Here is a 17,205-nt window from a genome sequence, read left to right as displayed (position 1 = left end):
ATTAAAAAACTTATTAAATAAGGCCAAATTTAAAATTATAATTAAAATACAAAAACCCCATTAAAAACTAAATTAAAATTAACATCCTAGCCCAGTCCTGCGCAAATAAATAGATGTGTCTTAAGCTCACGGCGAAAGGTTCGAAGGTCGGGAAGTTGACGGAGTCCCGGGGGAAGTTTGTTCCAGAGGGTGGGAGCCCCCACAGAGAAGGCCCTTCCCCTGGGTGTCGCCGACTGGACGGCACCCCAAGGAGTCCCTCTCTGTGAGAGCACACGGGTCGGTGGGAGGCAGTCGGTGGCAGCAGACGGTCCCGTAAGTAACCCGGCCCTAAGCCATGGAGCGCTTTAAAGATGGTTACCAAAACCTTGAAGCGCACCCGGAAGGCCACAGGTAGCCAGTGCAGTCTGCGCAGGAGAGGTGTTACATGGGAGCCACGAGGGGCTCCCTCTATCAACCACGCAGCCGCATTCTGGACTAACTGAAGCCTCCGGGTGCTCCTCAAGGGAAGCCCCATGTAGAGAGCATTGCAGTAATCCAGGCGAGATGTCACAAGAGCGTGAGTGACCGTGCATAGGGCATCCCGGTCTAGGAAGGGGCGCAACTGGCGAACCAGGCGAACCTGGTAGAAAGCTCTCCTGGAGACGGCCGTCAAATGGTCTTCAAAAGACAGCTGTCCATCCAGGAGAACACCCAAGTTGCGCACCCTTTCCATTGGGGCCAATGACTTGCCCCCAACAGTCAGCCACAGCTGCATCTGACTGAAGGGATTGAGCTTGAGACTGTTCCTCCCCATCCAGACCCATACGGCCTCCAGACACCGGGACAGCACTTCAGCAGCTTCGTTGGGGTGGCCCGGTGTGGAAAAGTACAGCTGAGTATCATCAGCGTACAGTTGATACCTCACACCGAAACCACTGATGATCTCACCCAGCGGCTTCATATAGATGTTGAACAGGAGGGGTGAGAGAATCGACCCCTGTGGCACCCCACAAGTGAGGTGTCTCGGGGTCGACCTCTGCCCTCCCGTCAACACCGTCTGCGACCAGTCAGAGAGATAGGAGGAGAATCACCGATATACGGTGCCTCCCACTCCCAATCCCTCCAACCGGTGCAGCAGGATACCATGGTCGATGGTATCAAAAGCTGCTGAGAGGTCTAATAGGACCAAGGCAGAGGAATAACCCCTATCCCTGGCCCTCCAGAGATCATCAACCAACGCGACCAAAGCCGTCTCTGTGCTGTACCCGGGCCGAAAGCTGGACTGGAACGGGTCTAGATAGACAGTTTCATCCAGGTACCGGGGTAATTGACATGCCACCACACTCTCTACAACCTTCGCCACAAAATGAAGGTTGGAGACCGGACGATAATTACCTAAAACAGCTGGGTCCAGGGAAGGCTTCTTGAGGAGAGGTCTCACCACAGCCTCTTTCAAGGCGGCAGGGAAGACCCCCTCCAACAAGGAAGCATTAGTAATCCCCTGGAGCCAGCCTCGTGTCACCTCCTGCGAGGCCAGTACCAGCCAGGAGGGGCACGGGTCCAGTAAACATGTGGTGGCATTCAACCTCCCCAATAACCTGTCCATGTCCTCGGGAGCCACAGGGTCAAACTCATCCCAAACAGTCTCAACAAGACAGCTCTCCGACCTCCCACCCAGATCCACCCAATTTTGATCCAGACCATCCCGAAGCTGAACAATTTTATCGTATAGATAACCACTAAACTCCTCGGCACATCCCTGCAACGGGTCATCCCGCTCCCCCTGTTGAAGGAGAGAGCGAGTCACCCGAAACAGGGCAGCCGGGCAGTTATCTGCCGATGCAATGAGGGAGGAGACGTAACAACGTCTCGCTTCCCTCAATGCCACTAGGTAGGTCCTGGTATATGACCTAACTAGTGTCCGATCAGCTTCCGAACGACTGAATCTCCAAGAACTCTCTAGGTGTCTTCTCCGGCGTTTCATCTCCCTCAGCCCCTCAGAAAACCAAGGAGCTGATTGATACCTCCGCCGGGTCAGAGGCCACAAAGGCACGACACGGTCTAGAGCCCCAGCCGCGGCCAGTTCCCAAGCCGTGACTAGTTCTTCAGCCGTGCCGTGGGCCAGACCCTCAGGGAATGGCCCAAGCTCCGTCTGGAACCTCTCCGGGTCCATCAGGCACCTGGGACGGAACCAACGTATTGGTCCCGTCTCCCTGCGGTGTTGAGTGGCGGTCAGAAAGTCCAGATGAAGACTTCCGGTGGCGCCACCTCTTCGCTGAGCTCCTAATTAAGGGGCTCCGTACTGAACATCGTAAAGCCAAGAAAAGCCGGCTTTAATCTCTTTCCCTGGATGAAAGGGAAAAGATAAGAGCAGCAGGGAAGTGTTGGTAGACCTCCCCAGGGGCTTTGTTTTTAATTAAGCAGAGCCCTGAAGGGTCGACGGTCCCATAAATATTCCTGCCATGCTCCGACTTCAGTGCGTGCCTGCAAAAGCAGGAAAAGAAGAAAGTGTCCATCTCTGCTAATTGTCTTATCTTTATGGATCTCTTTAAGCAGACGGAATGAGTGCGAGCGAACAATTACTGGATTGCAAGTATTTTTGATTTCCTGACTTCTACCTTTTAAAAAAGAGAAACTTTTTTTTCTTTGTTTTAATTGACTCTTAAAGATGGCGCCTGAAAGGGAGTGAAAGTGACGAATGGAATTTCATACAGCCTGTGTAACTAAGAAGATAAGAAATGTTATGTGTGGATTTTAATGAAGTGAAGGGAGCTCTTATACTTAAGGGGAAAAAGAGAAGTTTCTAGACTTATATTTTGTGAATTTTAAAAACTGAAATGGCTACTAAACCACCTAAGACTGGGGGTAGAAGGGGTTCTGAACCAGCTTTAGAAGATCTGATTAAAGAGCAAGGGAAAGTGTCTGAAGAAAGGTTTAAGGAGATTATGGATAATAATGAGAAAATAAGAGAAGAAATAAAGAGAATAATAAAAAATAAGAAGATATCTTGATGGCTTTTCAAGGTTTGGCAAAAGACTGGAGGTGGTGGAGGAGGAAGTGCAAGAAATTGTTCAGTCAAATCAACAAATAGAAAATAGAATGGGGGAATGCAAATCAAATTGGACAAAATGAAGATCAAGTGGTGGTGATGCAGTATAGAATGATGGAAGGAGCTCTGAGAATTAGGGGCTTGAATGAGGAGAAAGGGAAGATTTAAAAATTTATCAGAAGCTCTGGCTGAATTTATTGAACTTGATCCACAAGAGGTTGCTTATCAAATTGACAAAATTTATAGAGTTAATTCTTGGATTGCTAGGCAAAAGAAACTTCCTAGAGACATTGTGGTTTATTTTTTGAAAAGAACAGTGAGGAATCAAATTTTGCAAGTTGCTTTTCAGAAAAACTTGAAAATAGGAGAACAGGAGTTGAAGGTTTTGAAAGAGATTCCTCCCAAGATGTTAAGGGATAGAAAGGACTTTACATTTTTTACACAAGAACTTAAGAAATACCAGATTCAATTTAGATGGGAGGTTCCAGTTGGTTTGACAGTGTATTATCAAGGAAGGAGATATCGAATTGACACAGTGCTTAAGGCCAAAGATTTTCTTTCTACAGTGCTGAAACTTGAAATAGAAATAATAGAAAAAAGAATTCAAGAGACTCAAATGGGTGTGGAAGCTGAGGTGATTCCAGTGATGTTACCATCTGAGGAACAACCACAAGAACAAAGACTGACGAGGGGAGCCCTTAAGCGTAAAGAAAAGGAGCAACAAACTCAAAGTAAAGTTCAGGATTCTGCTACAGAAGCGGTGGGAGGAGCACGGCCGAAGATACGGGAGGACGATCTTCAGTTGATTGCTCAAAAGCTTCAGCAGCCCAGTAATGGCAAATAAAATCTTGACTTGGAATGTCAATGGTTTGAATTCAGCTCAGAAGAGAAGAAATATATTTCATTATTTGAAACAATTTAAAAATGATGTTATTTGCTTACAAGAAACGCATATTAAACTATCAGATCAAAAGTACTTAATAAACTCAAAGTTAGGTAAACATTTTGTTGCTTCAGCTTTGGAGAAAAAACATGGCATAGTGGTTTATTTGAGAAAAGATATACCAGCCAAGTTAATAGAGGCAGATATTCACGGAAGATATATTGCTATTGAACTTACAATAGAAACAAAAAGGACTCTCTTGTTTGGTATATATGCACCCAATCAGCAACAAGAAAATTTTTATAGAATGTTATATGATAAGTTGATTCTATGGGATTATAAATCGTGCATTATATTGGGAGATTGGAATGGAGTAATAGATACACGAAAGGACAAGAGAATTTCTTCCAAGAAGATACCTGCACATGCAAAGCTGCCTAAATCCTTTTTTGATATGATAGAAGATTTGAGTTAAGAGATGTATGGAGACTGCGGAATTTGGAGGAAAGAGACTATACTTTTTTCTCTGATAGGCATCAATCCTTCTCACGTATTGATTTTATTTTAATTTCTAATGATTTGCTTTTTAGGGTGAAGAAAACTAAGATATTTCCAAGATGTTTGTCTGATCATAGTCCTGTTTGGATGGAATTGCAATATGGAAAAGAGGGTAGAAGAACTTGGAGATTAAATGAAAATTTGTTTAGATATCAGGATAATGTAAATCAATGTAAAAAGCAGATGAAAGAATTTTTTGATTATAATTTGAATAATGAAACATCGATAGAAATGGTTTGGGACGCCAGTAAAGCTTTTATGAGAGGTGTATTAATATATCTTAATAATAGACAGAGAAATAAGCAACAAAGACAGCGTAGGTATCTAGAAGAGGAAATTTATAAGAAACAACAATTATTAATACATAATCCACATGATCAAAAACTTAAAGATGCAATAAAGTTACTACAGAATCAATTTAATATGATAATGGCTGATCAGGTGGCAACAAATATACAATATGCCAAACATAATACTTTTGTAACGCAAATAGACCTGGTAGGTGGTTAGCATACACCTTAAGGAAAAGACAAAACAACGTACTATAGAAAAATAGAATACAAAGGCAAGAGAGATATCAACAGGATAAAATTAAAAAAGCTTTTTTAGAATATTATACAAATTTATATCTTAAAGATAATATATTGAATAGGGATATTGATAATTATTTGAAGGAATATAAGGTTAAAAATTTAACTTTAGAACAAACGGATGAACTGAATCGGCCTATAACCTCTGAAGAAATTATTTTGGTAATTAAACAATTAAAAATGGGGAAATCTCCTGGTACGGATGGGCTCACAGTTAGTTATTATAGGAATTTACAGGATGAGATGTTAGGTCCACTTAAGGAATTATTTAATCAGATACAACTAGGAGGGGGAATTCCCCCCTCATGGAGAACCTCTTTTATTTCATTGATACCAAAGAGGAACAGGATTGTTCTAAACCTGGGAATTATAGGCCAATCTCACTTTTAAATAATGATTATAAGATTTTTGTTAAAATAATAGCTAATAGATTAATGTTGATTCTGCAGCGAAGAATTCATAATGATCAATCTGGATTTATAAAAGGGAGACAGATGAGGAATAATGTTAGGCAGATTGTTAATTTATTGGAGTACTTAGAGACGAAAATTTGTTTAGATATCAGGATAATGTAAATCAATGTAAAAAGCAGATGAAAGAATTTTTTGATTATAATTTGAATAATGAAACATCGATAGAAATGGTTTGGGACGCCAGTAAAGCTTTTATGAGAGGTGTATTAATATATCTTAATAATAGACAGAGAAATAAGCAACAAAGACAGCGTAGGTATCTAGAAGAGGAAATTTATAAGAAACAACAATTATTAATACATAATCCACATGATCAAAAACTTAAAGATGCAATAAAGTTATTACAGAATCAATTTAATATGATAATGGCTGATCAGGTGGCAACAAATATACAATATGCCAAACATAATACTTTTTATAGCATAAATAGACCTGGTAGGTGGTTAGCATACACCTTAAGGAAAAGACAAAACAACGTACTATAGAAAAATAGAATACAAAGGCAAAGAGAGATATCAACAGGATAAAATTAAAAAGCTTTTTTAGAATATTATACAAATTTATATCTTAAAGATAATATATAGGGATATTGATAATTATTTGAAGCAATATAAGGTTAAAAATTTAACTTTAGAACAAACGGATGAACTGAATCGGCCTATAACCTCTGAAGAAATTACTTTGGTAATTAAACAATTAAAATGGGAAATCTCCTGGTGCGGATGGGCTCACAGTTAGTTATTATAGGAATTTACAGGATGAGATGTTAGGTCCACTTAAGGAATTATTTAATCAGATACAACTAGGAGGGGGAATTCCCCCCTCATGGAGAACCTCTTTTATTTCATTGATACCAAAAGAGGAACAGGATTGTTCTAAACCTGGGAACTATAGGCCAATCTCACTTTTAAATAATGATTATAAGATTTTTGTTAAAATAATAGCTAATAGATTAATGTTGATTCTGCAGCGAAGAATTCATAATGATCAATCTGGATTTATAAAAGGGAGACAGATGAGGAATAATGTTAGGCAGATTGTTAATTTATTGGAGTACTTAGAAAAGAAAATTTTATTCCAGCAGCATTTATTTTTCTCGATGCAGAGAAAGCTTTTGATCGATTGCATTGGGATTTTTTATTTAAATTAATAGAAAAGATGCAATTTGGAGATGGTTTTTTAAGAATAATTAGGGCAATTTATGGAGAGCAAACAGCACAGATTATAATCAATGGTAGCTTAACAGAACCTTTTAAGATTGCGAAAGGAACAAGACAGGGATGTCCTTTATCACCATTATTGTTTATTTTAACTCTAGAACCATTATTGGATAAAATCGAGAAGTAAAGGAGATAGAGGGAATTAGAGTTAGACAATATGAATATAAACTAAGAGCTTTTGCAGATGATTTGGTGATTACTTTAACAAACCCTATAAATTCTAGTAAATCTTTGTTGGAAATAATTGATCAATATGGGAATGTTTCAGGGTTTAAGGTAAATCAGAAAAGACAAAAAGTGATAATAAAAATAGGGCCAGACAACAGAAAGAAAAACTAGAGGAAATAACAGGATTTGAAATTGTAAAGAAGGTTAAGTACTTAGGGGTTTATATTACATCGTCAAATGTGAAATTGTATAAGAATAACTATGAGGTTTTATGGCAAAAAGTTCAGAAGGAGTTGATTGTTTGGAAAAAATTGCAATTATCTTTGCTGGGGAGAATTGCTGCTATTAAAATGAATGTTTTACCTAGATTTTATTCCTCTTTCAGATGATACCAATAATTAAGAAAGATAAGAATCTTGAGGAATGGCAGAAGGAATTAACAAATTTATATGGGAAGGTAAAAAGCTAGGGTTAAAATGAAAATAATTCAAGATTCTCGGAAAGGGAGGTTTAAAATGCCTAATTTTAAATTATATTATGAAGCAGCTGCTCTCTGCAATAAGTGATTGGTTTAATTTAACAGAGGACAGAATTTTGAATATAGAAGGTTATGATTTGCTATATGGATGGCATGCATATTTAATTTATGACAAAAAGTGGATAAGGCCTTTAAAAATCATGTGCTAAGAAATGCCCTTCTGCGTGTTTGGAAAAATACTCTTATAAACTAAATTATAAGGTTCCTATATGGGCAAGTCCTAGACATACAATAGAAAATATAAACATAGAACAGAATCAGGAAATGATTACATATAAAGATCTTTTGTATACTGAAAGAGGTAATTTGCAGTTAAAATCTCTGCAAGTATTAAGAGAGGAAGGGAAAAATTATACTTGGTTTCAATATGAGCAACTACGTGCTAGATGGAAGGGAGATCAGAAAATTGATATAGAGCAGAAGGGGGATAATTTGGTAAAGCAAATTAGAAATCAGTCTCAGGAGCATATAAAGAGATTGTATAATGTGTTACTTGAAATAGATTCTGAAAGGGACTTGGTAAAGGATTGTATGATAAAGTGGGCACAAAATTTTCAGGAGCCAATATTATTGGAAACTTGGGGAAAAATTTGGGTTAGAAATGTTAAATTCACGCAGGCACAGAATCTGAGGGAAATTTTTATAAAATGTTTTATAGATGGCATCTAGATCCTAAAAAATTATCGTGTATGTATCCAGATATGCAAGCAAAATGTTGGAGATGTAATTGTGATGACGCTACATATTTTCACATTTGGTGGACTTGTAAGGACATAAAGGCCTTTTGGATAAAAATTTGGTGGATTTTACAAAATGTTTTGAAAAAGAAGATAAAGTTCCTGCCGCAATTTTTCTTGTTGGGAATTATTACGGATTGTACAGTAATTGAGACTAAATTGATTTTAAACCTAATAACAGCAGCAAGACTACTAATAGGACAATACTGGAAGAAAAAAGAAGTACCTACAATAGAAGAATGGATATTGAAGGTTGCCAATTTGGCTGAGATGGCGAAGATATCAGCCTTTTTGAAAGACAATATGCAAGAAAGATTCTTAAAGGAATGGAAAAAATGGATTGACTATATTCAACGTAGATATCAGACTAAGAGTTATCAGACTGTTTTTGAATGATTATGATGTATTATTCTTGATTGTTTTTGGGGGAAGTTAGGAATTGATGATTATAATTAAGGGTATAATTAAGTTGGGATGAAAATTTTTTAGCATATGTTTGTTTTATTTTTAACTATACCTTGTGCCCGTTCCGGGAAGTCGGGGGGGGGGAGGGGGGTTGTGAAGGGAGGGGAGAGGAGGGGGGGAAAGGGGAAAAATTTTTTGTAAAACTTTTTGAATAAAAAAAAAAAAAAAAGAAAGTCCAGATGAAGGAGAGAGTGATCTGACCATGACAAAGGTTCAATGACTAAATCTCTCAAGTCCAGATCCTTCAACCACTGTCCAGAGATAAAAATCAAATCCAGCGTGCCACCCCCGTCGTGAATGGGGCCATCAACTACTTGAGTCAGGTCCAAGGCTGTCATGGAAGCCATGAACTCCCGAGCTGCTGTCGATGACATGCCGGTCGATGGCAGGTTAAAGTCCCCCATAACCATAAGTCTGGGGGTCTCAACCGCCACTCTAGCAAGCACCTCCAGGAGCTCAAGCAGGGCTGCTGTCACGCAGCAAGGAGCCAGGTACGTGACCAGCAAGCCCATCTGACATCTATGACCCCATCTCACAAAGAGGGATTCACAGCCGGCAATCTGAGGAACAGTGGTCTCCCTCGGCTCTAGACTCTCTTTAATAACAACTGCCACCCCCCCACCCCTACCTTGGGCCCTCGGTTGATGGAATGCTCGGAAACCCGGTGGGCACATTTCAACAAGGAGCACGCCCCCTTCTGTGCCCAACCAGGTTTCCGTAACACCTATAAGGTCCGCGGAACCCCGCTGAATAAGATCACAAACCAGGGGGGCCTTATTGACCATGGACCGTGCGTTGCACAACATCAACCGGAGGCCTAGGCTCTGAGGGTCTTGACCATCCGGGGAATGGGAGAAGTCTGAGGGATCGGGGCGTGTGATCGCCTTCAAACATCGAGTACGCGCCCCCAAAAGTCGATACGATCCCTCACTTCCGCCATATCTGCCCCTCCCACTTACCGTGCAAATGGGACCACTCTCACCAGAAGGAACGCAATCCTCCCCCATAACGTTCGAGTCTATAGAATGAACGCCGCGAGCATGCGCAGGAACTGGACCCCCCTCCCCCCAACACCCGCCCTAACCCTCCCTCCCCTTAAAAATTCCCTATCTAAAAACCCCCAAAGGCTCTTTCTTGACACCTCTGTGGGTCCCAAGACCCGTCATTGAGGCCGGCCCTAGGTAATGAAGCGGGCCACTCCTGTGAGGTGGGGGCACCTCACAGGCGCAAGAGTTCATGTACAGAGTATCGCATAAAGGATTACAATCTTATCCATGCTCAAGATAGAGACAAGTTGCCATGACCTCATATTCATAATGGAAGGACAGATAGTGAGGATGGATCCATTTCTCCATCCTTTCGGTTTCCATATTAATTACAGTGATACCTTGGTACTCATCTGCTTTGCAAATCGTCAAATTTTATATTCAATGTATTTTGATGCAAAAATGTTATCCCAATATTCATCATTTGTTTGGTACTCAATGCAAAAGCTGCCTTGTTACTCACTACATTATTCCTTATGGGAAAAATCTGTTTGGTACTCATTTTTGGTGCTCACTGTGTCTCCCGGAAACAATTAACGATGAGTACCAAGGTAACACTGTATAAGGAAATGAAGCTGTTATTAGCAAAGGAAGTCAAGCAACCCAACCAAAGAGGCACACAGTGACTGCATTTCTCTGACATCCCACTTGGTAAGGAGCTATTTTTATTTAGAAACATGGCAAAATGGTATGTTTTTTAAAAAAAAACCATGTATATGTTTTGGGGGGATGCTTAGTAATATTAAAATCCTTACAAACAATTGTTGTCTAACAGTCATCTCCCTTGCTATCTTCTACGTAGACAGGAATATTTTTTATAAATTGCCTGCAAAAAGAAAGTTTGCAACTACCTGTAGCTTCTCCAAAACAGAATAGTAATGGTGTACAAGGGATGAGTCCACCTGAGACACAAACTGCAAGAATGAATTGCGTTCTTCATGATTAGAAGAGTGGAACTCCTGAGAAAGGAAAAAAGGGAGCCGGATTAAAGTGTTAAATGGCCATAAGAAGCAGTCCGTTTATTGAGGTGTTCCTTGAGTAGTACCAAAATAAACACAACTGTTTACTCAGTTCTGGTGCACAGTCATCTCTGTAACAGTTAGTTAGTAGCCTATATAGCATCTTGCTGCAGCACTATTATCTTTACAGTTTTCCATTTATTTCAAGCCACTTATAATACAGCTTAAAATTGGTTTGAGATAAATGTTTTTGAACATGACCTGAATAATACTTAAGAGTAGGAATTCTGCAGTCATAGCTACTGGGAAATTCCTCTTTCCCCAATGCAGAACTGATCTACAATGGTAATTAGCGTAAATTCTTCAATAGGCATGTCTGAATCTTCATTGAGGTATAGGCATATTGTTCGGTTCGGTCTTCACAGATGAATTTTTGGATAGCCAACATTTCTAGTAATCAACGTATCTTGGAATATTTGTGTACAATGCCTGATTATAAATTTCTATCTATTAGAGAAGGAACCACTGTTCAAGAACATAATGCATGCTTTGCATGTAGAAAGTTCCATTTTAAAATTCCAATAAAAGGGGTACAAAGTAGTAAATATTCTTGAAATTATAACAGTTTAGGAGAGAGATATAATCAGACTTGACATAAAATATATGGCAGAGTCAATAGCAACATGCATCTCAAATATCGTTATAACAATACAGGTAGTTCTTGACTTAAAACAGTTCATTTAGTGACTGTCCGAAGTTACAATGGCATTGAAAAAAGGTTTTTCACACTTACAACTATTGCAGCATTCCCATGGTCACATAATCAAGATTCAGATGTTTGGCAACTGACTATGACAGTTGCAGTATTCCTAGGCTATGTGATCACAACCTTCTGACAAGCAAAGGCAATTGGGAAACCAGATTTACTTAATAACCATGTTACTAACTTAACAACTTAAGTAACAAGTGTGGCAAGAAGGGTCGTAAAATGGGGCAAAATTCACTTAACAAATATCTCACTTAGCAACAGAAATTTTGGGCTCAATTGTGGTTATAAGTTGAGGACTACCTGTAATGAAATTTACATCTTCAATTATATGCTTTGAGAGAAAAAAATGGAATGTTTCATAAACAGACTTCAGATTTCCAATCCATACTTTTATGTTTCTCCACCTTTTTAACCATGACTATAGTATTTATTTATTTATTTATTTATTTTATTTTATTTAATTTTTATACCGCCCTTCTCCCGAAGGACTCAGGGCGGTGTACAGGCAAAAGTAAGAACAACACAATATACAAATTAAAATACCATTTAAAACTTATTAAATTAGCCTGAAATTAAAATTTTCCATACTAAAAACCCCATTTAAAATTAATAAAATTTCCCTTAAAACTAATTTAAGCCAGCCCCGCGCGGATAAAAAGATGTGTTTTTAGTTCGCGACGAAATGTCCGGAGGTCGGGTATTTGACGTAAACCCGGGGGAAGCTCATTCCAGAGTGTGGGTGCCCCCACAGAGAAGGCCCTTCCCCTGGGGGCCGCCAGCCGGCATTGTTTGGCGGACGGCACTCTGAGACGTCCCTCTCTATGGGAGCGTACGGGTCGGTGGGAGGCATGTGGTAGCAGCAGGCGGTCCCGTAAGTACCCAGGTCCTAAGCCATGGAGCGCTTTAAAGGTCATAACCAACACCTTAAAGTGCACTCGGAAAGCCACAGGCAGCCAGTGCAGCCTGCAGGATCGGTGTTACATGGGAGCTACGTGTAGCTCCTCTATAACCAGCAGCTGCATTCTGGACTAACTGAAGCCTCCGGCGCACTTCAAGGGAGCCCATGTGAGAGCATTACAGTAATCCAAGCGAGAGGTAACAAGCGCATGAGTGACCGTGCATAAGGCATCCCGATCAAGGAAGGCGCAACTGCGAACCAGGTGAACCTGGTGGAAGGCCCCCTGGAGCGGCCGTCAAATGATCTTCAAGCGACAGCCGATCGTCAGGAGGACACCTAAGTTCGCACCCTATCCTTTGGGGCCAATAACTCGCCACCAACAGCCAGCCGCGGCTGCAGCTGACTGAATCGGTGCCGGCATCCACAGCCACTCCGTCTTGGAGGATTAAGCTTGAGCCTGTTTCTCCCCATCCAGACCCGTCTGGCCTCCAAACACCGGGACAGCACTTCAACAACTTCATTGGGGTGTAGAAGTAGAAGTGGCTGTAAAGAACTCCTGGACAAGAAAAAAAAGTCCTGATTTCTAGAAGTTTCATACATCATTATTAAGGTGGGTACATTTATATGGCAGGATCATTATCCTTAATTTGTCCCTTTATGGGAATATAAGTATTATAATTTAGCACTAATCTAGGTCTAAAGCACAAAGGGCTTATACCTCTCGCTTGGATTACTGCAATGCTCTCTACATGGGGCTCGTGTAGCTCCTCTATAACCAGCAGCTGCATTCTGGACTAACTGAAGCCTCCGGCGCACTTCAAGGGAGCCCATGTGAGAGCATTACAGTAATCCAAGCGAGAGGTAACAAGCGCATGAGTGACCGTGCATAAGGCATCCCGATCAAGGAAGGCGCAACTGCGAACCAGGTGAACCTGGTGGAAGGCCCCCTGGAGCGGCCGTCAAATGATCTTCAAGCGACAGCCGATCGTCAGGAGGCCACCTAAGTTCCCCCCCCTATCCTTTGGGGCCAATACCCCCCCCCCAACAGCCAGCCGCGGCTGCAGCTGACTGAATCGGGGTGCCGGCATCCACAGCCACTCCGTCTTGGAGGGATTAAGCTTGAGCCTGTTTCTCCCCATCCAGACCCGTACGGCCTCCAAACACCGGGACAGCACTTCAACAACTTCATTGGGGTGTAGAAGTAGAAGTGGCTGTAAAGAACTCCTGGACAAGAAAAAAAAGTCCTGATTTCTAGAAGTTTCATACATCATTATTAAGGTGGGTACATTTATATGGCAGGATCATTATCCTTAATTTGTCCCTTTATGGGAATATAAGTATTATAATTTAGCACTAATCTAGGTCTAAAGCACAAAGGGCTTATACCTCTCGCTTGGATTACTGCAATGCTCTCTACATGGGGCTCGTGTAGCTCCTCTATAACCAGCAGCTGCATTCTGGACTAACTGAAGCCTCCGGCGCACTTCAAGGGAGCCCATGTGAGAGCATTACAGTAATCCAAGCGAGAGGTAACAAGCGCATGAGTGACCGTGCATAAGGCATCCCGATCAAGGAAGGCGCAACTGCGAACCAGGTGAACCTGGTGGAAGGCCCCCTGGAGCGGCCGTCAAATGATCTTCAAGCGACAGCCGATCGTCAGGAGGACACCTAAGTTGCGCACCCTATCCTTTGGGGCCAATAACTCGCCTCCAACAGCCAGCCGCGGCTGCAGCTGACTGAATCGGGGTGCCGGCATCCCCAGCCCCTCCCTCTTGGGGGGGTTAAGCTTGGGCCTGGTTCTCCCCATCCAGACCCGTACGGCCTCCAAACACCGGGACAGCACTTCAACAACTTCATTGGGGTGTAGAAGTAGAAGTGGCTGTAAAGAACTCCTGGACAAGAAAAAAAAGTCCTGATTTCTAGAAGTTTCATACATCATTATTAAGGTGGGTACATTTATATGGCAGGATCATTATCCTTAATTTGTCCCTTTATGGGAATATAAGTATTATAATTTAGCACTAATCTAGGTCTAAAGCACAAAGGGCTTATACCTCTCGCTTGGATTACTGCAATGCTCTCTACATGGGGCTCCCCTTGAAGAGCACCCGGAGGCTCCAGTTGGTTCAGAATGCAGCTGCGCGGGTGATAGAGGGAGCCACTCGTGGCTCCAATGTGACACCACTCCTGCGCAGGCTGCACTGGCTACCTGTGGTCTTCCGGATGCACTTCAAGGTGCTGGTTACTACTACCTTTAAAGCGCTCCATGGCTTAGGACCGGGTTACTTACGGGACCGCCTACTGCTACCGATTGCCTCTCACCGACCCGTGCACTCCCACAGAGAGGGACTCCTCAGGGTGCCCTCCGCCAAACAATGTCGGCTGGCGGCCCCCAGGAGTAGGGCCTTCTCTGTGGGGGCTCCCACCCTCTGGAATGAACTTCCCCCAGGACTTCGCCAACTACCGGACCTTCGAACCTTTCGCCGTGAGCTGAAGACATACTTATTCATCCGTGCAGGACTGGCATAGGGTTTTTAGTTTTTATTTGGTTTTAATTTTAGTGGGTTTTATTCTTTTAAAGATTTTAACTTGGGCCAAATCGAATAAGTTTTTTAAATAGTATTTTATTCTGTATTTATTATGTTTGTCTTGTTTTTATTTGGCTATAAACCGCCCTGAGTCCTTTGGGAGAAGGGCGGTATAAAAGTTTGATTAAATAAATAAATAAATAAATACATTGTGTAACCTCTATATGCCTAGTAGTAAAGTTCAAAAGAATTCACTTCATATTCTCCAGATCATTATTGTCCAATACACTCCAGATCTTAGAGGTCAACTTTTTATAATCTGTGCTAAGTATCTGGACTGCTTCTGTCTGGTAAAGGCCATTCTACCTTTCAAGAGTGAGTCTCTCTAATATGAGTCTTCCCATTTAAATGAGAAAGGTGTATTTTCAGATTTAATCATAATAGATCCTATATATCAAAGGAAACATGAAGGGCTTCCAGGATAACATTAGGGCGTTGCCGTTCCTCAACCATCAAGGAATTTAGATAGCTACCAATTGTAACTAGAATTCCTCTTTCATTCCCTTTTATACCCTTTTCTCCTTCCTACAAAAGCTTGTAATTTGTCACCCTTTCATTTTTTCCCCATGCCATGCCACTCAGCATATAGGATAACTGTCTTCTCCTCCTCTCCACAGGCTATGCTTTTTCTCCATTTCTTTACATTTGTTTAATAAAATTTAAACCACTGTTTCCTCTACTCTTCAATTTCTACACGAACAGCATTTTGTTTCAAGAAGTGTTTTCATCTCTTCAGAATGTTCTCTTCCAAAGGTTCATCCCATTTGGCCCATCTCATCACTTCAGAAGTCTGCCCCATCGAAGCAAGTTTTTTAAGATCGGCTTAATTCATATGCCACATTTTCATGAAGACAGACCCTACTTAACAGGCAAAAAAGAGCTGTGAAATGAAGGAAAATTAAGATTCCAAAATCAAGATTGCAGATAATTTACTAAAACAACAACAACAATCACACCTGGTATACTAAAGCAAGCATGGACTGGGTCAAGAGAAATTATATTTCGCAATCCAAATGCATCATGCACATCAAGTAAACCAGTATATAACGTATTACTGTATAACACTTCACACTATTGCTGCTTGTATTGTCTATGAGTAGGGGTGATATATTTTGCTTGCTTCTATGATTTCACCAAGCACTATCTGCACATTGTAAAAATTGTTTATGCTGTTCTGAGGCAACGAAACACTCCGAAAGCCGAGAGGGATGCAATGCATTTTGTGCAATGCATTCCAGGGATGTCAGAATTGACACAGAAGCCTATTTTTACCTTTACCAGGGCTTCAACCAGTTGGTTCTTGGAAAACGGGATGTATTTCTCCTGATAATCCATTGCCCAGTTCTGTGGTTCTGCTGGCTTCCGCATCTTCCGATATTTCACCATCGTGGTAGCAAGGGATGCCTTGCCACGCAAAGACAACCCTATAATCTTGGTCCCCAGGGCTAACCGGGTTATGCTCAGCATTCTGGGAGAGTCCAAAGCTTAACAGTTAAAAAATGGCAGCACAGGCATATTCATATTCCTTGGCTAAGTTTCCTCAAGCTGACATTATTTTACAACCACACTGTTTGAAGAGTTGTGGTGGGCACCTTTCAAAGCAGCAAATGTAGAAAGCCTTCATAAATCAAGTAGAGCAAATCTATCTTTTTTGATAAGCTGCAGGCAAAGAATGCTCAGTTAACATGGAGGTACCATGCACACAAAAAAAGGTACTTTCCCCACTACCACCACCCGCAATTGCATGTGAAAGCAACAGAACAGGACAGAACAACAGGGGTTAAAAGTCAAATTCATCAGGCTATCCAAACCGTTGAAATTAAAGCCCCCTCCCCCCAACTTACAAACCAAGGAGGTTATTTTTTTTTTCTCCCTCTTCACTCACACACACAAAAACTGTTTTAACTACAAATCCAATTCGGACCAAAAAAAAAAAAAAGTCCACTATTGGAGCAACGAGCTCTGACCTTTAAAAAGAAGCCTGACATTGAATCTGGGGGTACATGCGCACAATGTTTCTTTCTTCTTCCGCCCGCAAGTCTAATCTTTTAGCTATTCCCGGTGCACTTCACATTGCGTCATGCGCTTGCGCAGTGGCTTACGTCGATTGTCGCGAGTTAAACTGAGCCCATAAACTAGAGATAGAAAATTTAAAACAGCTACCCGCAAAGCGTAAAACTTATTTGCCCATGAACTCTGTTCTGTTTCAGCCTCTGCAAAATACCTTCGAGGCTCACAATGGAGACATTTTGTATCATTCGTCTTTTACTCAATGAGAACTACTG

General features: G+C 41.4%; 1 protein-coding gene across 4 annotated transcripts in view; it reads right to left on the bottom strand.

Moving 5' to 3' along the window:
- The window catches only part of TMEM143 (transmembrane protein 143), a 38,370-nt gene extending 21,369 nt beyond the window's left edge, over positions 1-17,001 (bottom strand). The window contains exons 1-3 of one of the 4 annotated variants that reach the window (XM_058179717.1): positions 16,888-16,988; positions 16,193-16,388; positions 10,558-10,665 (exon numbers count right to left, since the gene is read on the bottom strand). In XM_058179717.1, the coding sequence (XP_058035700.1) occupies positions 10,558-10,665; positions 16,193-16,387 (303 nt within the window). In that variant the 5' untranslated portion in view covers position 16,388; positions 16,888-16,988. Of the gene's footprint in view, positions 1-10,557; positions 10,666-16,192; positions 16,845-16,887 lie in introns of those variants that run through there. The other 3 variants (XM_058179719.1, XM_058179716.1, XM_058179718.1) reach the window with 3 other exon arrangements.
- Between the last annotated feature and the right edge of the window lie 204 nt (positions 17,002-17,205).

Source organism: Ahaetulla prasina, chromosome 4 (genome assembly GCF_028640845.1).
Source record: "Ahaetulla prasina isolate Xishuangbanna chromosome 4, ASM2864084v1, whole genome shotgun sequence".
Taxonomy (NCBI): Eukaryota; Metazoa; Chordata; class Lepidosauria; order Squamata; family Colubridae; genus Ahaetulla; species Ahaetulla prasina.
The sequence above is the reverse complement of the archived record's forward strand: the minus strand, read 5'-3'. Positions and strand labels throughout refer to the sequence as shown.